The 25815-nt window shown below is 47.9% G+C and overlaps 1 protein-coding gene across 2 annotated transcripts in view; it reads right to left on the reverse strand.

Moving 5' to 3' along the window:
- Positions 1-3624: 3624 nt before the first annotated feature.
- Positions 3625-25815, reverse strand: part of Zfyve1 (zinc finger FYVE-type containing 1) — a 50321-nt gene continuing 28130 nt past the window's right edge. For both annotated transcript variants that reach the window (XM_032908091.1, XM_032908090.1), the window contains exons 4-12: positions 24102-24316; positions 15809-15915; positions 12390-12498; positions 11881-11978; positions 11668-11785; positions 9247-9417; positions 8525-8705; positions 7874-7987; positions 3625-5176 (exon numbers count right to left, since the gene is read on the reverse strand). In XM_032908091.1, the coding sequence (XP_032763982.1) occupies positions 4944-5176; positions 7874-7987; positions 8525-8705; positions 9247-9417; positions 11668-11785; positions 11881-11978; positions 12390-12498; positions 15809-15915; positions 24102-24316 (1346 nt within the window). In that variant the 3' untranslated portion in view covers positions 3625-4943. The remainder of the gene's footprint in view (positions 5177-7873; positions 7988-8524; positions 8706-9246; positions 9418-11667; positions 11786-11880; positions 11979-12389; positions 12499-15808; positions 15916-24101; positions 24317-25815) is intronic.

Genomic DNA, 25815 nt, shown 5'->3' on the forward strand with positions numbered 1-25815 from the left:
GGATTCAGGACCAGGTTTGACACCCTTATACATGGCCTTCTCAAACGGTACCAGCCGGTCCCGTGTTCTGTCACCATGCATGGGCATCAGGTGGGAAGATGGAGCTTTGCGAGCGCTGTGGCTCCGAGCATGCCTTCCTCAGCATCTTCCAGGCGGAACGAGGGAGGCAGCAGCTTTCGGCTGCCAGTTCTACCCAAGGTCAAATAAATTGGCTTTGAGTTTTTGTAATCTTAGAGTGGCAGCCTATGAAATATTTATAGTGTTAAAAATCTTTCCTACCAATCAGCAAAGTAAAAAGCACATGTGGTAAGTTTCTGGTTCAGATGTCGACTTTTTTTCAAGTCAGGGTTTCTCCGTGCAGGCCAGGCTGGCCTTGAGCTCGGCTCAGCCTGCTTGACTGAGGTGTGTACACACCGAGCCCAGCCTGATCCGGATCTCGTTCCCTAGGCTATTGAAGCATTCAGCTGCCCATGGAAATCCCTACTGCGCCTGCCAGTGGGGTTAGAGGCCTTAAGAGCAGCCTTAACGGTTTGCGGACATGTGCAGATGCCCTCTATGCCCACCTTGGCTTGCCCTGCTCATGCTCCAGGAAGCTCATCTCTGGACCTCTCCATCTCTGCGGCCCGGGTACTCAGTGGCAACAGAGCAGTGGGGTGGGACTGGTTGTTAGTCCTTCGGCTGCTGGCTCTCTTCCTGTTGAGACTGAGTGTTTGACTCGAGACTATTGGAACACAGCTCCCTGGGTTCTAATGACTGTTCTGTTCGTCCCTAAGTACATATTCCTGTTAGCCAGGATACTCCCCAATTAAGCAAATTGGGAATATTCATCTTTCCCCCTAGGATCCTAATATAACATTCAAAACCAAGTCATCAAAAATGGGTGAGAATATCATGTATCTACTATTTTTAGTATCTCACTTTTTATTTGCTCCTTGTAACAATTCATAAAGGAGTCAGGGAATAAATAATAACATAATTATCACTGTCACCTTACAGATGAAGCCAGGGTCCCTGCTCAGGGGTACAGCATGTGCTTGTCAAACACGAAGCACCGGCTTAAAGTGAGAAGCTGTTGTAATAGTAAACAGTGTCCTTCCTCTTCGGAGCTATCTATGACCTGAGCAAAGGCACAGGGTAGACTACAGCAGCCCCGGAAATACAGGCTCTCTTAGTTGTAGAACTGTGAGGATAAAGTAGCAGTTTAAAAACATGGCAGTAGCTAACCGAGATCGCTCAGCACCAAGCAATGTGTGTTCTGCTGACTACAAACCAGACGGCTCTGGTCACATGTAGTGCCGAGGTCTGCGACAACGGACACCTAACGAGGGTGGGTTGTATACAGCGTCTTATAAACAGTAACTAAAGCTGGTTCCATTAATGAGCGTACACAAACTGCAGGCAGATTCAGTTTCCTCCCTGAAGATGATTCTAAAGCTGGCAATGGAAACAGTTGCACAGTACGACAGGATCTTCATTTTGCCAACACCCGGAAGCCAGCTCTGTGTTCCCAAATAGAACCCGTGTAACCTCTGAGCCAGTTGCTGGCGTAATAGACACACCTCAGAACAACAAAAAGGGATAGAGTGCTGAGCCCTCCTGACATTAATGGACACGGGTTAAACGTCCCTCTTGAGGAAAAGTTACTGTGACTTTACATGAAATGCGGAAGAGCCACAGTGCCTGGAAGGGCTTGGGTGCTACACCAGGAGGCTCTGCACTTCCAAACCTGACCCACACGGCAGCTATAAAGCACAGGCACCACCGCCCATTCTGGGCCGGCTGGTGAGCACAGCCTTGAAACTCTCACAATGCCCAGCAGTGCAACAGCCAACCATAAGCCAAGCAGATGAGAAATGCCAACAGGCATATAAGGCCCGCATCAGGCCACTCAGAAGACCACTCAGGGCTCGCCTAAGATCTCTATTCACACTGCTCATGGTGAGCAGCCATCTTGACCTATGAGCTAGTTCTGTGCAGTTATTTAAAGACTGCATGGAACACCTGAAGAGGAAGGTGGGGGACGCGACCTGTGCTCCTGGTTTCAGGAGAGCTTTCTGTGAGGAGAGGGACCCAGTGTTCCTGGAGCACAGCCATGCTGTTTCCTAATCCAGGTGCTGGCTGGACTTGTGGCATCCAGCTGGAGAAAGTGAACCAAGCTGATATGTTTGACAGCTGAGGAAGTTTCTTCAGGTCCTTTTCAGTCTGCATTTACCTTGCTTCTCCCTGCCCGCTCTTAGCATAGGCTGGGATTCCATTGTTTTTTGGCTAAGAAAAGTGGCCCCCTTTTTTCACCTTAGTGTGCTTCCTTCTCCTGCACTGATTTGAACATCGTGAAAAAAAATTTTTTTTATAGATTTTCCTGTGAGATTTCTCTGAGAAGAGCCTGGAATGGGGGAAGGGGAGGGTAGAAATGTCCCCATGGCATGGTTAGCAAGATTCACACCTAAGTCCCCTAGCAAAGACAGACCAGCACCTTACACGGGAACTTTTCACATCTCTTCCTCAGCTCTCCCTAGGTAAAGGTAGAAGAGAAGGAATAAAAATAGACAGACACAGACAGACAGACAGACAGACAGACAATGAAGGAAAAGCTGCAGGACAGAGAGTCATTAGCCACAGAAAACTGGGACAACAGGGACATGACAGGTGGCAAGGTAGGAAGTCGAGTCTTGGAGAAGCTCCTACACAGTAAGCACACACCTACACGGTAAGCACACACCTACACGGTAAGCACACACCTAGGGCATACAAGGCCCCACCGGGGTCCAGCACCAGGTAATTCTTCGTTGCCTCCACAGATGACTGACATGTCTTTGAAACACTGAAGCTGCAGATCAGGAGGAAATGTCCAATGACACCATGACATGATGGCAGAGAGAGACCAAGACCCAACAGCTGCCACGAAGCTACAACTCAGCAGGCCAGCCACCTCTGGCCTGACTGCGGCTGCCTCGCTCTCAACGCCCCACCCTCCTGTGGCAGGGTTTGAGAAAGGATCACAGTATGGTATGAATTCCAAGACCACCATTCACCCTCTCTAAGCAAAGACTAGTCAGAGCAATCATAAAGTTCTGGTCCACTTGGCCAGCCAATCTGGGGCATGCTTACCTGGAAAATGAGGGTGAGGGATATAGCTCCTTTGGTGGGGTGCTGGCCTAGTGTGTAGGAGGGCCTGGCTTTGAGCCTTGGCACCATGTAAACCAGGCATGGTGATGCACACCTGATCTGAGCACTTGGAAGGTGGAGGCAGGAATAAGAGGTTCGAATGTGGAATACATGAAACCAGAAGGGGGAACCAGGAGAGTGCCAACTGTTAGGAGGTTGGTTAAAACACGCCCCGAACTTACTGTGATACACTTTTGAAGTCCCAGCTACTTGGGAAGCTGAGGCTGAAGGATGACTTGAGCTCTTGAGTATAAACAGTTTCCATCTTAAATGTGGGTAAATGGGTTTATGGACATATATTAAAAAAAAAAAAAGCTCTTCCGAGTAATAAGCTGACATACTATGTAAAACGTTGCCCCTCTAAGACATACTCTCGCCCTCTGCTCTGCTAGCCACCAGCTATGTTCTTATCAACTAGAAGTGAGACGTAAGAGCAAAAAAGAGCCGACACCGCTGTGCTCAGCAGAAGAGTCCTTTATAGTGGTGAATGATGACACAGTTCTAGAGCAGGGCCTCGGGAAGCAGAAAGGACAGATCTGAGAAGGACCAATCCATTCCAAGGCTAACCACTGGATACACACCCCAGGGACGACTGCCCGCCCACATACTTCCCGAGGCTCCACCCACCCATCAGTTCAATCAATAACAACATTGCTGTAATTCTTCTTTTTTTGGCCACTGAAGATGAACTCCACCCCACAGGAGTTGAGCACAACAGTCTTCCAGTCATGATCGATAGGATATCCAAGCTCTTTTTGAGAAACATTTGTTCACTTCGTTTCTCTTGTAAGAACCAAAGAGAAGTTTTTTCCATTATGATCTGTTGAAATATTTATTTATATATTTATATATATTTTTAAAAAACACAACTAACAGTCCATTCTGTGCTGTTTCCCTGGAAGGTTTCTCGTGGTCACCCCTCCCCCTATAACAGACAGAGGGGTTGTATGTATGGGAACAAAGAGTAAGACACTTTGAGTAATAAAAATCCTCAGAAGGGGCAGACTGGAGTCAGGGGGGAGGGAGGAGCTGAGCTCTGACTAAGGGGCAGGGTATGGCCTTCTAAGAAAACCTAATGGAGACAGAAGCATCCAGGAGCAGATATCCTGCCAGGACCTGCATTTTCACTTCTATATCTCAAGACCCTGCCTGCCTGCCTGCCTGCCTGCCCTCTGCCCCTTACACATACCAGCAGCTTACACACCAACCAAGCCGGACCTCTGCCCAGAACAAGCCAGAACCAACACTGCTTCAAGCAGCAGGTTCAGACCCAGGCGGCCGGCCAATCAGGCAGCTGGAGCAGGAGGGAGAAGGGGCAGAAAAGGACTCTGCCAAGCTCTGGGAGAAGCAGCAAAAGGTGACTCTAAGCCTGGCTCGCTTCAGGAGAAAGACTGACTCCCAGTGCCACTCTGTCCCTGTGCCGGGGACAGGCCAGGGTAAGTCTTCAAAGCAGAACAGTCTTGAGCACTCCAAATCCACTCTACGTGGATGAATGGAGAGAGAGAGATTTATTATTTTAGCTGAAATAAATGCAATGGACTCTTGTCCAATCTGCTTTACTGGGAGCTGTTCCCTCCGTCCCCTGCCCTGAGGTGGTTCATGCCTTCGGATCTACCGCCAGGCTCACCTCCACTGAGGAAAATAGCCCAGGGATGTGAGGGGGCACACACACCACACCACACCACACCAGGTGACCAGGAGGAGGGCCTACCTCAGTGAGACTTGTTTCTAACCCTGAGAACCTAAGGAACTGTGAAGGAGTGGAGAGGGAACTGGGGTTAAAGGTCACCAGGCTTTTTATTGCAGTTGAAGCAGACTCGGACTGGATGGTCCCAGCCTCGAGAGGGCACAGCCCTGCGGCCATGGGAGCACTCGTCGCAGAAGCCCTGTCCGCAGGCTCGGCAGTGGTGCTTGGAGAGCTTGACGCTGAACTCCTTGCGGCAGTTGTGGCAGTGCAGGATCTCGTGGTCGGGCACCCAGTAGGCTGGCCTGGCAGCGTCTTTCACCAGGCCTACATCAGGGAAGGAGCAGGAACAGTCAGGACACCAGAACCTCACCTGCCCCAAGTCCTCTGACACTTTTTGGCTTGTCATCCCAACTGCACACAGAGCCATGACTCTGCTGTGCTCTCCTGTTTACTTTCATTATTATTTCAGGGACAGCACAGGTGGGCTCAGAGTCAGGTGGGCTGAGGACCACCCTGTACTTCTGATCCTCCTGCCTCCACTTCCCCAGTCCTGGGGTTGGAGGTGTGCACTCTGCATCCAGTCTATGCAGTGGATTAGACCTACAACTCTGAATGCTACCCAAACCCTACCAAACAAGCCACATCCACACCCTGCACAGTGTTTTGAGGGGAAGGCAGAGGTAATTTTGTAGTCTCCTTTATGACATGGTTCCAGGGACAGAACACAGTGCCAGGCTTACCCAGCAGGTGTCTCTAACCGCTCAGCATTCCATCACCAGGCCTGAGCTCAACCTGCACGACTCACATGGTGGAAGGGGAAGCCAACTCCAGCAAGCTGTCCTCCAACCTTCATGTGTATGCATGACACATGTGTATGTATGACACATGCATACAAGTGAGCATCCCTCACATGCAAGCAAAAGACAAATTATTCAAAGAGGAAAAAAAGACATCAGGCTTCTTCCACCCTGGACCACAGGACTTGTAGCAGACGTCCTGATGTTTCTCTCTCCACCACACTCTGAGTGACAATACAGTGACGCTGTACCCACTGCGACTGAAGGACAACAAGCAAGTCTAGACTCCAGCCAGACATCCAGTCGGACCCTAGCACCACTGAGCACAGTAGCTATGGGACTAAGCAAGCCCTTCTAAAGCTGTCAGAACAACCCGAAATAATGTGTTCAGGACACAGAGTTGGCTCAGTGGTTAAGAACACTCGCAGTAAACCAGTGTGGTTTGCATGCCTTTAAAGCAAAGGCAGAGGTAGGCCTCAGTTCAAGGCCTGAGTTCCTCTACAGAATGAGTTTCAGGATAGACAGAGCTACACAGAGAAACCAGGTTCAAAATTAAAAAAAAAAAGAAAAGTACTCATTGCTCTTGTGGTAAATCTTAAGTTTTTTGTTTTTTTTTTAAAAAAAAAAAAAGAGGAGGAGGAGGAAAGAACAGGCCAAACCCAGCCTGATAGGAGCTCAGCAAGGAACACTCACGCTATGAACAAACCACTCCCACCCAGGGCAGCCCAAGCCCCTCCCAGGTAGCTGACGGCAGATGTAATCTGAGCGTGAAACCAGGCAAATCCACCAACTCTAATATCTTTGAGTCAAAGGCTCAGAATTTGTTTTGTGTGCTACCCATTTTTCTCTCTAGCCACTCTGATCTCTCTCATACCCTACACCCAAATACATCCCAGGCTCACCTGTGCGGCCAAGTCCTCCAAACACTACCTGCCTCCCCCGTCTCTCTTCCTACTCTGGTTGTAAGCACCCCTCACAACTGGCACAGAGAAGAACCTTAAATGCTGAAGTAGCAACAGCTCGGCCAGTGAGATGCGGCAGCAAGTACAGGTAGATGCACGACCCCCCAGGCCTGACGACCTGGAAGGGGATAAATGACCCTAAAAGTTGCCTTTTGACCTTCACGCACAGGTCAGGACACATGCACAAAACAAACTTCATGACTAAACTAATGTAACAAGCTCTCTCACACGCTGTCTTTGAGACGCCAGCTCCCCTTCCTTGAACCTAAGCAGGCTCTGTAACTGCAACAAATGACAGAAGCATACTTCCTACCTCTTCAAACACTGAAGCTGGCCGCCACCAATCCCCCACTCTGCCCCCACCAGATCCCAGGGTCTGTCTCTCTCTAAGACGTTTCTCCTGGCTGACCTAAAACTTGCTATGTAACCCAGACTGGCCACAAAGTCAGAGACCCAGCTGCTGGAATTAAAAGCATATACTGGCACCTGGTTCCATAACGTAAGTTTTTCTAATTAAGATTTATTTGTTCATTTGTATGTGTGTGCATGTGCGTGTGTATGTGGGGGGGGTGTGGTGTGTGTGCGCACACACAAATACATGTATCCACATATGTACACATACACATGGAAACCCCAAGAGAGTAGAAGCCCCCCTGGAGGTTGGAGTTACAGGTGGTTGTAAGCTACCCAATGGGTGCTTGAACTCGAACTTAAATGTCCTCTGAGACATTTGAGAGCAGCAAGAGCTCTTAACCACCGAGCCACTGTCTGGCCACCAAGCATCAGCTCTCGAAACCCTGAAATGCCCTTGTGGTTCATCTACTACCAGACACCAAGTGGAGAGGCCCAGAGTACGCAGTGAGGTAGAGGGACGCCCACTGAGCCTAGCTTCTAACTGTCCTCTGAAGATCAGCGTGGACCTTCCGAATCAGCTCAAATGCTCCCCTGCAACACTGAGACAGCAGCTGCAGGCAATGACACCAGGGGCATAAGCAGACTTTCTGATCACTCCACTCACACTGTTTTAGACAGAACATAGGCACCTGCCTTTATGCACAGCACAGATGGTGGAAAGGATGGCCTCCAGAAACAAAGCGACACTACTAAAGGATTCAGCACATAAAGCAAGGCTAACACTTTCCTTCATTCCTTGCTGCCAGACTCAATCCAGTAAGCAAGCAAGACAAAATGGCCATTCAGGGTACCCTGAAACCCCTCATGCTACATGCATTACACCCAATTCAGGCACTGCCCAGGCCCACCTAGTGGTATGTCAATAGCTGTCACCACGGCTCCCAAGGTGTTCTGCACGGCCTCGCCCACCTTCCTGGCGATCAGCGTTCCGCCTTCGTCATCTGCCTGCGCCTCAGCCACATCTGTGGACAACAAGAGCAGCTGTTGCCTCTCGGTAGTCACCTCCCATACAGGAGACAGGGCCACGCTGGGGCACTTCTGGATTCCCACAGTAACTAAAAGTGACTTGTGGGGCCAGCCAGTTGAGAGCCTGAAACTGGCCTGGGCACCTCTTGTCCTTTATCTCTCTAGAAGTGATTTATAACTTATTTTTAAAGTCAAAGATTGCTTCTGGGAGCAAGACCTAAACTTTTACAGAGAGAGGACTCAATCTAAGCTTGTGTGGTTTTCCAGAACCATCAGCTATGCAGATATTTTCCTCTCAGAAGCACCGCTGAGCTCAGAGCTCAGGCCAGGCCCCAGCTAACCCTGGCTCCCGAAACTCCATCTCAAGGATCAGCAGCATGGGCCTACACTAGCTAGGAGCTCAGAGGACGACTAGCCTGGGTCAGAAGAGCAACTGCTCTCACAAGTGACATGGTCGGAGCAGTGCCCAATTTCAGTGGTGCAAAGAAGGGTGCCTCGCCTTCCACTCTCGCAGCTCCTGAGACCCACATTACCTAACTGGACATTCCTGGCGTCGTAGCAGTTGTCACACACACGGACAGGCGCGGGTCCCCAGCCCCTCTCGGGCACTGGCCGGGTCTTGGATGAACAGCTATCACAGAAGCCCTCACCACAGGCCCGGCAGTGATGCTTGGTGTCGTTGTCCTTGAAGGATGTCGCACACTGGTTGCAGCTCTGTTCCAAGTCCAAAACAAAACAGAGGCAGAGGTCCTACATGCCTGCTCGGCTGGGGAGTGGACATGACCCAGGGGCAACCACAAACTCCTGAAGGTGGGTTCCAGCTCAGTCAGGACCCAGGCTTTCTAGCAATAACAGTTCCCTGAATAAAGAAAGGAGAGGGGCAGAGCGTTTCCTGCTACATGTGTTTGAGCAGAAACTAATTCCAGGTTGTGGGGACCCTGAGATTTGTGGTTAAGAAATGACCTCAGAAAGACTCCTTCCTCCAGATTCTGTAGCTGTGGTTCTCTGACATCTAGGCAATATTAATTGGCTCTCACAGGCCCCGAAATACCACCCACCACAGAGAATACTCACAGCATACAAAAGGCCCTCCAGAAGCAGAGAAGCCACATAAAGCTGCACCCTCCCAGACTCTCAGGGATAACCCAGGAGGGAGAAATGTCTGCGCCTCCTCCTGGAATGGGATTAGCTCCCAGGCAACACAGAATAATCAGGGTGGTCTACGTCAGAACTCAAGAAGACTCCTACATCATACCAGGATCTGGGAGTTGGGCCTCCAGTAGGCAGGAGCGATCTGGTCCGTTAGCCAAGAAGTCACAGCCTTAGTGGGTCCAAGGCTAAGCTCAGACACTGACTGAGCCATAAAGTTCATCCCATCCAACAGACGCTGGGCGGCATTGTTGTTATCCTTCAGAAATGCATCCGTCTGCAATGAAAACACGGGCTCATTAAGGGAGGAAAGGGAGAGGGATATCTGGGGCCACTTCAGAACGTAAGCCCCCAGGGGAGGCAGAGCACAGGCAGACTGGCACTCTCCCCAGCAGCTGGCAGTTTACCACAGCAGTCTGCACTGACGGAGTCTCATCAGTGTGACCGGACAGCTGTTCAGCTGTTCAACTCTGCCCTGTGGTACAGAAGGCAGTGCATCCTACGAGAGCCCACACCGAGCGCGCTCCTCCTGCAAGCACAGCTGCTATTACATCTGTATGTGAACCCTGCTGGACTATGGACTCCGAGAATGGTGGTCAACTGGATACACAGTACCATCACAACATGGTAAAACAATGAAAAGCAGGCAGCCATGCTAAACCATCCAGACTGGCCAGCCTACACCATCAAGGCCACCAAGGTATCACCTCCCCCCCTCCCCCAGCTCTATGAAAGGATTCTAGGAATGAAAGAAGAGAAGGCCCTCTGAATTCGTGATCACATTAGGGATGTGCTCTTGAAGGGGACTGGGACGCTGGTCTCTAAGGGATGCAAACAGGTCTCCTCTATCACACACGCCCACCAGGATGCCCTATTTTACTGGAGTCCTGAGCAACCCAGTCAGTTGGTCATGGGTAGAAACCTCCAAAAATATGAGCTGATACGTGTTTCTATTCTCTCTTTTTTAAAATTTCTTATTAATTTTTTATTTATATGAGTGTACTATTGCTGTCTTCAGGCACACCACAAGAGGGCATTGGATCCCATTACAGATGGTTGTGAGCCACCATGTGGTTGGTGGGAATTGAACTCAGGACCTGTGGAAGAGCAGTCAGTGCTCTTAACCCCTGAGCCATCTTTCCAGTCCATGTTTCTACTGTCTAAGCTGATGTGTGTTACAGCAACAGAAGGCTGACCCCCATGACTATGGGCTGAATGCTCCACTTGAGTTTAAATAACAATGCTACAGGGATTATCCAGCAGGGGAACAACAGACAGTAAAATGATACCCTCTGAGAAAAGTAGTTGTATTGGATTTGTTATGATTCATGAGTAATTCCAAATACAACCAGTGATTTGATTTTATGCTGGGACAGGGCCCATCTAATGTTGCACCAAGCTGGACTCAAAACTCCTGGGCTCAAACCATCCTCCTGTCTCAGCCTCCCGAGGAGCTTAGAACAAAGGCACACTGACTACCATGAGTAACTGTGAGCAATGACTGACGGAATGGATGCACTAATTGTATTGCCGTCTCCTAAACAGATCTGGTTTTCCAGAGCAGACAACAGTGAGAGGCCTACAGAGATCCTGTATGCTGGGCCATGGCATGCAGGCGTTTCAGCACTTGGGAGGTCAAGCTGGGAGGACCACAAGCTTGAGGCCTGCCTGGGCAATGCGGTGAGACCCCATTTCAAGAGGAACATTCCACTATTTAGAACGTGAAGATGGCTTAGCAGGTAAGGAGTTTATAGCTGAACATGACAACATGAACCCGATTCCTGGGACCCACTCGGTAGCAAGGGAGAACCAACTCCCACAAGTTGTCCTCTGATCTCCACATGCATGCTGTAGCATGAGCACACATGCACATGCGTGCATGTTCACACACACACAATTTCCCAGAACACAGAAATAGCTTTCCCACATACAGATAGTCACTAAAACATATTCGTTAATAAGAAACCATAAAATGAATAGATGTCAAAAATAAGAATGGTAAGACGAACCATAGCACTAAGTCAAATAAACTGTCATGAGAAAAGGGAGGAGAATGGCAAAAATATACTTGAGCAAAGACTGCTGGGACATGCCTATAGTCTCCGCTACACAGGAGGTTTAAGCAGGGAAGCTACTTGAGTCCAGGAGCTCCGGGCCAGCCTGAGCATCACAGTGTAACCCCATCTCCACATAAAACTAAATGAGCAGTAAGTACATCTCTCAAAATAAGCATCTGCATATAGAAAATAAATAAGAGCATACAAGATGAGGTCTTACTGGCTAGTGGACTAATTTCCAGCCATTTCATTCAAGTTTGTGTTCCTATCATTTGCATAATGAGTAAGAAGCGAAGAGCGGGAACAGGATGGGCTCTGTAGATCCTGTCTCTCTAAACCACTCACTTTTCTACTTTAAGCAAACTCCACCTCTGCAGACACAAACACTCAATAATTGAACAGGATCAAACAAACAAACAAACAAACAAACAACAAAGAACCCGGGAGGGAAGCCAAGGAATAGTTCTTACTCCAGGCCACACATGTACAATCTCTGTCCGAACTACTGTATCCACAGGATCTTGGTTCCCAAACCAGTACTGACGGCTCCGATAGACCACACCGCAGTTAGGACATTCGATCACATACCTACAGGGAGGAAGTCAGCAGTCAGCTGCTAAGAAAACAGCACCAACAAAACACACAGACAGTACCCACACTCTGGCCGTGCCATCCCGACTCACCCGGACCAGGCATACTTCGCCAGACCCATCCAGGGAGAGTCGGTGGAGGCGGATGTTTTGGGCACCACGCTGACTTCCTTGCCTCTCTCATAGCAGGCCTGAAACATGGATTACTCTGCCAGTTTATTCTAGGTACCCTGGGCCCCATGACCTCCTCACAACCTCCACCCCGAAAATCACCACACCAGCTGAGGGGTACACGCCTTGAGTTTAGCACCTCAGAAGGAGGTTAATTTCTCTTAAGAAGCCAGTGCTCTCTATAAGAAAGATCTGTAAAATAGTCTGGGACCCAGAACTATGCTCTAAATTCTATTCTTGTCACAGACAGAAAAAAAAAATCCATCTAAAGTGGTTTCCTGAGAAGAAAACTAGAGGATAAATAAGCTGAACTAGAGAAGAGGCCCCAGAGTGAGGGGTAAGCACTGCTGGGTCATTTCCTTTCTCATTCTGCCCAGTGCAGGGTTTCTAGGCTTTCCCGGTTGTGGTGGGGAGAGGCTCGGCGGACTCACCTTGCAGGTATAAACTCGGTTGTCATACTGGTGTGAGTACCGACAACGGCTCTTGGCTTCATGAGGCACCCCTTCCTTGCCGTGGTTCATGCTGTTCTTACATCCCGCCCTGAAGGAAGCCAAACACACAATGAGAGGGCGAAGAGGACAGTACCACTCACACAGAAGTGTCGGGCTCTGAACAGACGCAGGGCCTGAACCAGACCTGGTTCCTAAGCACACAAGCAGTGTTTTATCTAAGCCCCTTTCTGACCTAGACATGATATAACTCTAACTTGTCACACAATGTTTGGAAGTCACTTGGCTCAGAAATCTCTTTGGGTACATGGCAGAAGACAACTTTTGGTGCAGGATAAACATAGTTACTTATCTGAGAATTATTAGAATGGCTTCTAGTGCAAACATCTGAAGCAGTAGCACAACAGAGAGCAAGCAACTATTACTCTGAATGGGGAAATGGAGAAAAGGAAAAATCAACCTGGCTCCTCTGTAGAAATGGAAGAGATAGAAGACATGAACTTGACTAGAGAGGAAAGCTGAATATGTCTTAAGAAAAAAAGACAAGAGAGATATAATGGGAATGTGGTTAGTTTAAATGACAATAGTTCCAATATGGTCCTAAGCTTGAATGCCCCTCAGTTGGTGTAACTGTTTAGAAGGATTACCAGAGTAGCTGCTTGCATGCTAATTGGGCCCCCCAAACTATCTGCATGAAAGGGTCTACACATAGCTTCTGGGAACCCACCCCCAGTTAATTCTGATTGGTAAATAAAGATGCCATTATCCAATAGCTGGGGAGGAGAGACAGCGGCGGGATTCAGGGTTCCCAGGCTTGGGACGACCTCAAGAAGGAAGAAAGGAAGGGGAGATGCCATATATGAAGAATGTGCAGGAGAGAAGCAGAGCCGTCATGTAAAGGGGCCAAGAGGATGCAGCTCAGAGGGCTGCTCAACTGGGTCAAGAGCAGCAAAGAAAGATGGAACATAGAAATTAAGTAGTAACTTGGAGCTGTCGGTGGGAGGTGGATTCTAACAGCATGAAGAGTAGGCAGCAGCCCAGCTAGTGTGCTGCCTATGGCATATTAACATATAAAGTCTGTGTTTCTTTCATTCAAGAACAAACCACTGAGGCGGGTAGTTACCACACACCAGGATTTACTAAAGAAAATATTAGAACTACAGGGTGGTCTTGCTGGAGCAGGTGGGGCTGTGAGGCTTTAAAAGCTCAGACCATTCCTAGTTCATATTCTCATCCCCAGCCACGCCCTCTGCCTGATGTAAGTTCTCAACTGCTGCTCTAGCACCTGCCTACTTGTGTGCTGCCAAGCTCCCCACCATGATAATCATGGACTCTAACCCTCTGGAGCTGTGAGCCCCAAATTAAATACTTTCTTTTATAAGTAGCCTTAGGCATAATATCTCTTCACAGCAACAGAAAAGCAACTAAGACAGTAAAGCTAAACCATATGGTTGCCAGAATGTAAACATAAAAAGCTAGCCCCCAAATTGGTAATGTATCCAGGGGAAGCTTAATGCTGAACCACAAAAACTTTCAAGGGAACAGCAAGCTCTGCTGTGCTGACAAGGCAGAAGCAAAGATCAGCACTTTAGGGTTCACTGTAGTAACAGAACATTCTAGAAATCCTGCAGATGCTCAGAGTGAAAGGTAAGCAATAGTGCTTAGTCCTCTCATGCTGGACTTGGGAGGAGCAAAAGGCTGCCACCCTGGTAACTAAGACATGTTCTCTCTTCACAGGTGGAACTCTCCAAAAAACGTCCTTGCCCTCGACTGCACAACTGAAGACCTGTTAACCCAGCTCAGAAATGGTTCTGTAGCCCTCAGATGGGGTACAGCATCCCAGGCCAAAGGTCAACCATTCATAAAAGAGTAGGTTCAGGTCACCTCCTGTAAATGGGCAGGCAGGAGGGGAAGGTGTAGAATAAATGGTGGTCCTGACATGACCAAAACAATTCAGAGGTGAAGGGAATTCGGAATTGTGTCTACAGGACAAGGAGATTGCAACCTGGCCTTGACACACTGTGTTTAAACTCATGGAAGCCATCAGGCAAGCTATAAATAAGACTGTGATTTAATTGCCTACAACAGCTTAAAGTGATGCAGCAACCCTCAAGGTAAGGCCCTACAAGCGGAATCACCCTTACCCGGGAATGTCAAACCCAATTCTCAAGTCCTTTGCAGATCTACTAAATCTGAAATGGGAGTAAGTAATCTACTTAGCACACTCTGAGTTCCTCTGGTTCATGCTAAAATAAATTTGTGAGTCACTGCTCTAACCCCTCTGTGACCGAGTGGGTTCCACAGACCAGCAGCACAGCAGCACCCTGACACCTTTTCAAGACACGGGCATACGTATCTCGGGCCCCACCCAGACCTACTGATCCAGAGCCTGGATTTTAACAACTAAAGGTACTACAGGTTAAAGATGGAGACTTATTCTAACCCAATAATTTCAGCTTAAGGTATACTTCTGAATACCTCCGGGGCCTTGTAAGTCAACAAAGCCAAGGTCACAGCCCAGATCCACCCAAGGAAAACCCTTGAATGTGGGGCCTTGGCTTTAATTCTGAATGTTCCTTAGAAAATTCTATGTTCTCAGGATTTGTCCCTTTTTTGTTGTTGTTAGATTTATTTATTTATTTATTATATATGAGCACACTGTAGCTGTCTTCAGACACCAGAAGAGGGCATCAGATCCCATTACAGATGGCTGTGAGCCACCATGTGGTTGCTGGGATTTGAACTCAGGCCCCCTAGAAGAGCAGTCAGTGCTCTTAACCACCGAGCCATCTCTCCAGCCCATGGGTTTGTTCTTATAGAGAAAAATAATCCCCTAGGGTTACTGTCTATCACACAATTCTGTCCACAGGCAGGAATGAGTGTGGGGACCCTTGAGTGTGACCTGAATAAGTACTGTCACATGACAATGAAACCAACCAGTGGTCCAAGACACAGAGAGAAGCAGGCAACCCAGGTTCCTACTGAAAACTGGCTACACCAGACGCCAATCAATCCACATCTACACCAGTCTTCGAGTCTTTCCTGAGGTGTATTCCTAAAGCCCTTACCGCTAAAGGGCAGTCTCCAGATAGCAGGATCACCTGGAACTTGTCAGAAATGCACCATTGGTCTTAACCCTAGGAATTAATTTTCCTAATTTTTAAATTACACACACCACAGGAGCAGAGGTCAGAGGACAACTTGTCAAAGTCAGTTCTCTCTTTCCCCCTATGGATGACAGAATCAGGTTTAGCAGCAGGAACCTTCCCTTGCTCAGCCAACTTGCTGGCCCAAGCCCATCAGATTCTATAATTTAACTAGCAATTGGGTGACTGACCCAAGTCAGAAGGAACACACGTCTGGTTCTAAGCTGGCGGATGGGCATGGTGCCTCTCACTTACCCACAGCTGAGGCAGAGCGAGGAGCAGGTGAAGTACTCATCTGGAAAAAATGAACTGTGCGCCATCTGGTCATCGGGGATCTCACCGCTGAAGCGGTCACTTAGTGCCTACCAAAGAGGGAAGGTAGTCTGTGAAGGCCCTCGGGCAGCCCGGGCTCCAGCCCCCCCCTCGTCTGCCTTTCTAGGATGGCCCCCTCACTCCTGCAAATACCACAGTGGAGAAGGGAGCCCCATACATAACAAACTCCTTACTCTCTGGACCTTGACCCCAACCTGCACCAACTCTCCCCACAGGAAGCCTGGGAGAAAGCAGTCCACTGCCTTTCAAAAGAGATCAAAAGCAAACAGTTACTCTTTTCCCTTAATTGCCTTGGAAATCACAAGTTTCTCTCCCACATGCAGCATTTTACTCAACATTGACTGTGATCTTCATCACTTATATTGACTGATGTTCACGTCCTTTGGGAAAGAACTCAGACTCAAGGACGGATAGGAGCCGAGAAACAAGCTGGGGGTGTCCTAGGCTTCCCTCCACTTTCTAAGCACTGGCTCCCCAGGAACGTAACTAGGCCACAAAACTCTCAACACAGAAAAAAGGTCATCTGTCCAACACAATTAAAAAAACGAATTTCCCAGTCACTCATCAACTCTGTTAACCTAAACGTCAGCAGATGGCCAAAGCAAACACTGAACTGGGAGCTGAGGTGCTTGAGGAGGGGAGAGAACATCTCATGTGCAGAGTGCTTCTGTTTCAAATCCAGACCCCACTATCTGAAGTGCTCTTCAGCCTAATGATACAAACACTAACGGGCTTCCCAGGCTTTAGACCCTCCAGTGCCTTCTGAGGGAGTCACTAACATCAGCATCCCAAGTCTGAGGCAGCCACACACTATGCAGGGAAGAGAGGAGGGAGCTTTGGTGGTGGTGTTTCTGAGACAGGTTCTCCTGTAGCCAAGGCTGTCCTTAAACTGACACTCCTGCCTCCGTCTGCCTAGTGCTGGGATTACACGCATGAGCCGCCATACCTGGTCCAAGATTAGGCACTGGACTTTAACTAGTTAGCTATTTATTGGGGGAGGGGAGTTGTTTTGCTTTTCCCTGGCTAGTCTGGGACTAGCCATGTACACCCGAGTGGTCTCAAACTCAGAGACCCACCTACCTCTGAAGGGTGTGCCACTATGCCCAGTTTTCAAGGTTTTTAAAGAGTCTCACTCAATAAGAATTTGCTGAGAATGCATTAAAACCTAAATAAATTCTAACACAGCACTGCAAAAAAGTAAAATAGTTTTCTCTTCTTTTCAATAAAACCTTAACCTGAGCTGTAAGCTTAAAGGCATACAACAGCATGAGGTGCAGTGTTGAGTGAGATCAGTGTAAGGCCAGAGTAGTAGAGACTGACACAAAAGCAAGGACAGAAGTGACCACAAACACCATTCCTAAGTGGCAGCAACCAAGTGGCAATCTTTGAGTCAGGCTAACAAAGACTTCAAAAATTCTGTCTGTCTTATCCTCCTTGGGAATTTAGCAAAGCAAAGACCTGACACTGACGATTGACAGTGTGTGGAATCGTAATGGGAATAAAGTGATAACCAGTTGCTGGCCTAACTCTCCCATCAGGGAATGTGTTGGTCTCCCCTCTCTCACTGTACCACACCCTCACCTTCTAGGAGGCACCGACTGCACCAGACCACTGACCTAGGTACTAAGCAGGCTGAAGTGCAACACCATGGATATTTCACGTTTTCCTCCCAGGTTAGATCACAACCCTGCCAAGCTTCCTCTGCAATCAACTGCAAACCCTAAGCAGAGGTCTTCAGTGAAGTGACAAGCACCGACCCACCAAGCACCGACCCACCAAGCACTGACCCACCAAGCACCGACCCACCAAGCATCGACCCACCAAGCACCAACTCCTTCCTTCCTTTCACTTTCTAGGTCCTGGTCTGGCCCCAGCCTTTTATCTCATGTTCCGTCTCAAGTTTTACTCCTTTAACTGGCCAAAATTTTTATAACTCTTAAAGCTGTGTACTGGCTGGTTCTGTATGTCAACTTGATACAAGTTAAGAGTCATCAGAGAGGAAGAAGGCTCACTTGAAGAAATGCCACTGTGAGATCCATCTGTAAGGCATTTTCTCAATGAGTGATCAATGTGGGAGGGCCCAGCCCATTGTGCGTGGTGATCACCCTGAGCTTGTGATCCTGGGTTCTATAAGAAAGCAGATTGAGCAAGCTATGTGAGCAAGCCAGTAAGCAGCTCCCTCCAGGGCCTCTGTATCAGCTCCCGCCTCCAGGTTCCTGTCCTGACTTCCTCCAGTGATGGACTGATCTGGGAGTGTAAGCCAGATAAACACTTTCCTCCCTAACTTACTTTTTTTGTCATAGTGGTTCGTCACAGCAGTGGAAACCCTAAGACAGGAAGCTGTGTTTCTCAAGCATGATTGGCACAACTAACTTGGAGGATAATGGTGGGAAAGTAGGTCATCATCGTCCTATTACGTCACCAAAAGAGTTGGCAGGTTATTTTTATATTTTAAAAACCAAAGAAGATAATAGGGTAAAAACTTTGCTGTCAACTTTACATCTGGAATAAGTTAAAACCAAGCAGCTGTGCACACCTGGGAGGAATTCTTCTTGGTTGGATCAGTTGAGTCAGAAGACCCACCCTAAATCTGGGCAACACCTTTTTTTGGCCGCCCACATAAAAGATCATGGAAGAAGGGAGCTTTGGCTTTTGTCTGCTTGCCCTCACTCTCACCGCAAGCTCATCTCTCCTGTCTGAGCCATTCCTTCACTAGAGTAGAACCTGCTTCTTCTGGATTCCAATGTGGACTGTAAACTGACAGCTCTCTAGAGCTTCCACAGGACTCCAGCACCAGACTGGGATCAGTTTTATAAAAAACTACTGGCCCATCCCTCAGTAGACAGCTATGGTGGACTACTCAGAACACAGCCTAGAAGCCACTCTAGTAAAAATCTCTCTCTCTCTCTCTCTCTCTCTCTCTCTCTCTCTCTCTCTCTCTCTTTGCATGTGTGTGTGTGTGTGTGTGTGTGTGCGCGCGCGCGCGCGTGTGCATACATATGAGTATTCTACCAGCCCTGTTCCTTTAAAGAGCCCTGATACAGAAAATCAATGGAAAATTTGCACTGAAACACAAGTCACTTCAGTGTGTAGCTGACAGTGCTGTGCTGCCTGTTTCCTCTGTTTTGGAATGGGCCATCCATCCCTCTACCACTTTCTTCATTAGCTCTCACAACAAACACCGAGTATCAAAGGAGCCCACCCATGTGGGACCTGTGCCTGTTAGCAGCCGCCGCCGCTAGCATCTTCTTACTGGTTTTGATACTCAGGTGGCTTTCCCTTCTTCCTAAGCATTCTCGCTGACAGACAGACAGCGCACAGGACCTGAGAGCCTTTCTCAGGCTGTATGCTTATAATCCCAGCACTGAAGAGGTGCAACCAGGGGACCAGAAAGTCAAGGTGATCCTTGTTTGAGGCCAGGCTGGACTAATGAGACCCCAACTCAAACAAAACAATGGAAAAGGGCCTTCTCTCCTTACTGGTCTTCATGGCTGCTAGCACCTGCAGATGAACACTTACCTGCAAACAAATGTTTATTAATCTAATGAAGTGTCACAGAGATACAACAGAAAGCCGGGGAAGGAACATGGAGTCTGCCCTACAGATGGTAGGGGAGAAACCAAAGAACAGCAACATTATAGCCTTGAGGGTTCTACAGCAGCTAGGCCAAAGGCTAACTTAAATACTTGTCATTTTTGTTCTGAGTCAGTCTCATGCATCCCAGTGTGACCTCAAATTTACTGTGTGGCCAAGGCTAACCCAAACTCCTTGATTCCCCCCACTTTCACATCCCAAGCCACAGCATAAAGGATGCCACTGGACTCTGGTCATACTTGTTTCCTTCAAAATAATAAACAGTACCTGGCTAGCATGCAATCACTATCTGGGTTGAATTCTGAGGAGGAACTTGTCACCCAGCAAGGCTAACAGAACACGTTATATCATCCCAAGTGGCTCAGTTTACTACTCTGAAAGTTTTTTACGGAAATGGGGGCAGTGGCTACTCCTAGTGGTGCACAACTTTGGTCCCATCACTGTTGAGGCAGAGGCAAGTGCATCTCTGAGTTCCAGGCCAGCCAGGGCCGAACAGTGAGACCCTGTCTGAAAACAGCAACAAAAACAACCATTTTAAAGTATCTCTGAGCTTTTCCTGAACCAAGCTGTGGCATTCCCCTCAAGGCAGTCATGCCCTCAGAAGTGCAGCCTTCTCTGACCCAGACACACTAACTGCTGACTTGTGTTGTCAAAGGCAACAGTAACCTCTTATGACATCAGAGAGAACTCCTACACAAACAGCCCCATCCCTTTAAATGCTGGGTAAGAGAACCAGCATGCCACTTCTTTGCCAAGTCACAGGCTGACAATCATATCCCCAGCCCTGACATGCTTCAGGACGACTTAGAAACATGAAGCACATGGGAAGAGAATAGTAACTATCAAAAACAAATCAAAGGTAGCATATTTTAGACACAGGATGGAAAAACCGTCTTCCTTCTACTGTATTGCTTCCTAGTACAGACAGAACCCCCTAGCTGACCCACACTAGCTCAGCCAGTACAAAATTCCCAGACCCAGCTCTGGGATGTGCAGGCATGAGGTCCTAGGCCCATTCCCTAGCACTAAAAAAAGATTCCAAACCTCACATCATTCCATAGTTCTTGGTCTCTCCTCCTCAGGTCTCAAGCTACAAGGGAAAGGCAAGGAAGGGCTTCTCTTGAGAGAGTCTGTCAAAGTATTTGAGGCAAAATTGGAGACCTGGTTGCCTGGAAACCAGATGATCTTGAACTTTAGTTGCCTTGGCAACAATAGGGGACTTTCTATTGTACCTTTAAGGTTAGCTCCTTTTATCAGGAGCTAGCAGTAGAAGGCCTGGTTCCAAATGGATATTCTTCAATCAATGCTGCCACCCTCCAGCAATAACTTCATAAATATTTAACAGATGCTTCCCAATTTGATGGAATTGGAAAATGAGTTTCAGGATCGGAGGCTAAAGAAGGTATCACATGACACCTACATGGCTTCAACCTGAAAATGCATCTCCTGGTTGTTCGGAACTGTAAGTACAGATATCCACTTAATTTTCAGCCCCCTTTGGTTCATTTGATTCCCTAACTGTGAAACATGTTCACAGGTATCTAGGCTGGTGCTACTGTGAACCTTTATGGAAGGAGTGGTTATCCCAACTAAGACTGGTTCTGGGGACTGGAGAACACAATGTGTCCAGATGACAGGGAAAGTGGTCCCGTGAACAGGGAACCATTTTCAGGCACAAACTGGCGAGCCACTCGTAGCCCAGACATCTCCGACGTGTTCAAAGTGCAGCCAGTGATGCTCCCAGTGTTTCATCCCTTCTCATAAATCACATTTGCAAAGCTGCTCTTCCCATTCTAATGAATATGAGTGAAGGTAAGAAGTGAGGGCAATTGCCCAATGTGTGCTAGGTCCTGGCTTCAATCCCCAGGACAAAAACCAGAGAGAACAAGGGAGTAAGGCCAGGCATGGTAGCATATGCCTTTACTCCCAGCAGACGCAGAAAGATCTCTGGGTTGATAGAGGCTACCTAGTCTACAGAACAAGTTCGAGACCAGCCAGGGCTACATAGTGAGACCCTGTCTGTCTTAGTCAATGTTCTACTGCTGTGAATAGACATCATGGCAACTCTTATAAGGGAAAACATTTAATTGGGACTGGCTTACAGTTTCAGAGGTTTAGTCCTTTATCATAGCAGGAATCATGGCAGCACACTGGCAGGCTTGATGCTGAAGAAGTAGCTAAGAGTTCCACATCTGGATCCACAGGTAGCAGAAGAGTGCCAGTGGCCTGGCTTGAGCATTTGAAACCCCAAAGCCCAGTCCCAGTGACAAACTTCATCCACAAGGCCACATGTCCTAATCCTTGTGAAGTGTTGCCAAGCATCCAAATATATGAGCCTGTGTGAGCCATTCCTAATCAAGCCACTACACTATTTCAAAAAAGGAAGAGAAAGAAGAGGAAGAGGAGGACGGGGAGGAGGAAGATGGTGGCACATGTCTTTAATTCCAGCACTTGGGAGGCAGAGACAAGTGGATCTCTGAGTTTTGTTTGTTTTTTTGAAATAAATTCTCATGTATCCCAGGCTGGCCTCAAGCTCACTATGTAGCCGAGCCTAGCTATGAACTTGTGATCTTCCTGCTTCTACCTCCAAAGTGCTGGGACTACAGGCATGTACCACCATGCCCAGCTCCCAGACTTCTAAGTTATACAGATTTCTCTTTGTGATTTTTTTCTTTTTAAAGGTTCTATAGATAAGAGTCTCAATCTGTAGCCTAGGCTGGCCTGGAATTCACTATGCAGACCAAACTGGCCTTGAATTTACAGTGATCCTTGTGCCTCTGCCTCCAGTGTAGTGTATTCGGTGTACATGGATATACTACCAAGCCAAGATGTTTTCCAAAGAAGCAAGTTAACTATTTCTGGCAAAGCTAAAGACCTGACCCCAGTACTGCAGGAGAATAGTGGTGCTCAAAATGGAGAGACTTACGGACCTGTGTAAAGTTTTAAATTACATTTATCTATAGACGTGTGTTTCTGAGGAGAGATACACATGCCACAGCATGGACCTGGTTCTGCCCTCCCACCTGTGAACCCTGGATATCAAACTTAGACCGCCTGGCTTCACTGTCAGCACTCTTACTGAGCTATCGTACCAATCCACAGGTGACTTTATTTCTATACAAGAATTTGCAAAAAACACCTCAAAAACAGCTTAAGGGACACAATTCACAATTTGTGCAAATTATCCAGGTGTAGTGGTGTACATCTGTGATCCCAGCCCTGGGGTGTGGGGACAAAGCCAGGGAAATGGAGAGACTGAGGCTAGCCTGGACTACAGGGGCTTTAAAACGAAACTCTAAAAGAGTGAGCTCACTCACTGTCTAGACTGCACCCCACTACACCAAGCATATGGACATATCCTGGAGTATGTAGGCCAGGCCCGCCCTGCTTCATGGCATCCTCTGTCCCACCCTTCCCAGGTCCCCTTGTCCATCCTCTGAGCCACTGGGTATCCTCAGCACAGCTACAGTCTCCTGGCCAGTGCCCCTCTTGCCTGCCTGCAAGAGCTTAAATGTTATCACTGCCTCAAGACCCTGCTCCCTTTCTACTGCCTACTGCCCTGGGCCTGCGAGCATTTGACAGTGTTGAAAAGAAATGGTTTACTCAAAAGAATAAGCTAATGAGTTTAGTACAGAGAACAGTGAATTAAAGTACATAAAATGAAGAGAAAAGATTATATTGAAGTCAAACCTTGATGGAAAAAGGACAGAAAAAAACCAAATTATGAAAATATTTAAATAGGATTACACGTGACTGTGTGACACTGCCCGAATGGTGGTTAGAAAATAAAATACACAGCTGGGTGGTAGGGCCTTCTGGGTGTAAGGCCTGTCTTACAAAGCAGCAAGCAGCCTCCATCAGAACATGGACAGCCAGGGGCTTTACAAAGGATGTCATTTCTTATGCTAACAAAACAGCAGCTTGATCCTACTGCTGGCACAGATCCACAATGTGCCTGACTTACAGGAAAATGATAGGTTTTTGTTTTGTTTTTAAGACAGGGTCTCACTATGTGCCTCTGGCTGGCCTGGAACTCACTATGTAGACCAAGATGGCCTTAAACTCACTGATCTGTCATCTGAGAAAATAATTCTCAAAGATGGATTTCCCAAACATTAGCCCAATACCACGTATGTCATGTATGTAGGTAACACAGAAATCATCCCCTTTGCAATTTTCCCCCAATGTTTCAGAATCTGCTCTGAAGAAAATCTCATGCAAAGATCCTCCTAAATACTCCTGTCTCGTAAACCCCAAGTGCCCTCAGACTTGACAATCAGCAGCCAAAACGTCCTTGAACTTCTGATGGTCCTGTCTCCACTTCCCCAGTGTCCAGATTATAGGCGTGCACCACCATATGTCCAATTTATGTGGTCCAGGGGAGCCGACCTCCAACAGGAGCAGTCTACCAACTGAGCTATGAGCTCCTCACCCGTTACCAACTGTCTTATGGACTCAAGATTCCTTCCTACCAGAGCACCTGACAAGACAAGGCATAGGCCGTGTGCCTCCTCCGCTCACACATGCCCTCTGTGCCGACTCAGTCCAGCACAGGCCTCCGAGCACCAGCCTGGGAGTACTGGGGACTGATGAGAAGTACCCAGGGCGGGAGCCAGCTGACCTTCAGGGCTTTGAAGATGACCCCTGGGTGCCGAGGAGACCTCGTAGTGTTGTTCTCTAGCAGCTGTTCCAGGGCACGCCGAAGCCCAGAGAAGTCTGTGGGGGGATTGTACGTCCTCGTTCCCTTGTAATGAATGGAGCTAAAGGCTTCAGGGAAGCGGCCCAGCTTCCTGAACCGGTCCTGGATGAGCTTCTCAGGAGCCTCTGAGGGGTGATCTGTATAAGCAGAAAGGCATGTGCATAGTGAGTGCCTTTTTTGAAAATGAAAGTTACCTACCTCTCACTGGAGAAGATAAATTTTAACTCTACATAGGTAAAGCACATACGGGCACAACTACCACGTGGTTAGAATTATTGTACTTGTTTGGCACTGTCTGAAAAGGAGCAAGAAGAAGAAGGCAGGGCATCTCACAAACAGGCGCTGATTACATGGGTGTGTGATTCATCGCCTTATACACGGTGACGTAATGTGCACTCGTCTGCATGTATATCTTAGAAGAATCTTGAAAAAGATTTACTGGAAGGAAAAGGTAGACCCGTCAGCATAAAAGGAAAGATGAACACGGTCTGTGTTTGTCCATACTTTCTGTGACATCACCACAAACCTTCCTACACAGCTTGCTTTGTAATCGCTTGTTACACTATACACCGAAGAAGCACCTTATTCTTTTAAGAGCTATATAGTTTACTGGCCTGCAGATATACGTAACCAGTTGTTTACTAGTGAGGACTCAGTATTATGCTCTGAGAACTCTGCTCTTGCATCACGAAGCTGCAAAGCTATGACAAGCTAGCAACACAGGGAAGTGGCCTGTAACAGGCTCAGCACCAACCGATCAGCAGCCAGAGGAAGGGCAGTCAGTGAACCTTTTAGAGGTAAAGGGTTGTTTGCACAGATACTTTAGATTAACTTCCTTTAACGTTGTAACAAAAGCACTCAAACATTAGAGATGTATTAGTTCACATTTTAGGACAGAGTCATTAAATAGCAGCCATCATGATCCTGGACTTATTCCTTACACTCAGTTCCTGCTGAGACTTGAAAGAAATACGGGAGGCATTCGTCCCTGCCTTCTCCCACCGCAGCCCAGGAACCTGACCCGGCCCTTCCCTTCCTCCCAATGTCCGTGCATGTCTTTCCTGAGCTTGCAATCGCTGCTCTCCAAAGACTTCATTCTGCTCATCTACATAACATAATCCAGCCAGGGCATCCCTAAATAAATCTCCCAGGTCAGAAATGATTTCAACACTGTCCTGGTTTGATTTCTTTTGTTGACCAAAAGCAATTTGGGGTGTGGGGGGTGGCAAAGTTTACTTTCTTACACAGCCAGGGCCCACCTACCTAGGGATGGCCCTGCCTGCAGTGGGCTAGACTCTACACATCAATTAGCAATCAAGAAGACAAGGTTTGGAGCTGGAAAGATGGACCGGTGGTTAAGACCACTAGCTGCTCTTCCAAAAGACACAGGCTCAATTCCCAGCACTCCCATGGCAGCTCACAATTGTTTATAACTCAAAGTCCCAGGGAATCTGACACCCTCTGTATTAACATGCATGTGGTAGATACATTTACATGTAGGCAAAACAACCACACACTTTTTGGGGGCAAAGGGGTAAAGAAAGAAAATAGGGGCTAGAGAGATGGCTTGTGGTAAAACTCTGTGGTAAGGCAACAGTGACTGCTCTTCTAGAGGACCCAGGTTCAAATCCCAGCA

The sequence above is a fragment of the Rattus rattus genome, chromosome 7 (assembly GCF_011064425.1).
Source record: "Rattus rattus isolate New Zealand chromosome 7, Rrattus_CSIRO_v1, whole genome shotgun sequence".
Classification (NCBI taxonomy): domain Eukaryota; kingdom Metazoa; phylum Chordata; class Mammalia; order Rodentia; family Muridae; genus Rattus; species Rattus rattus.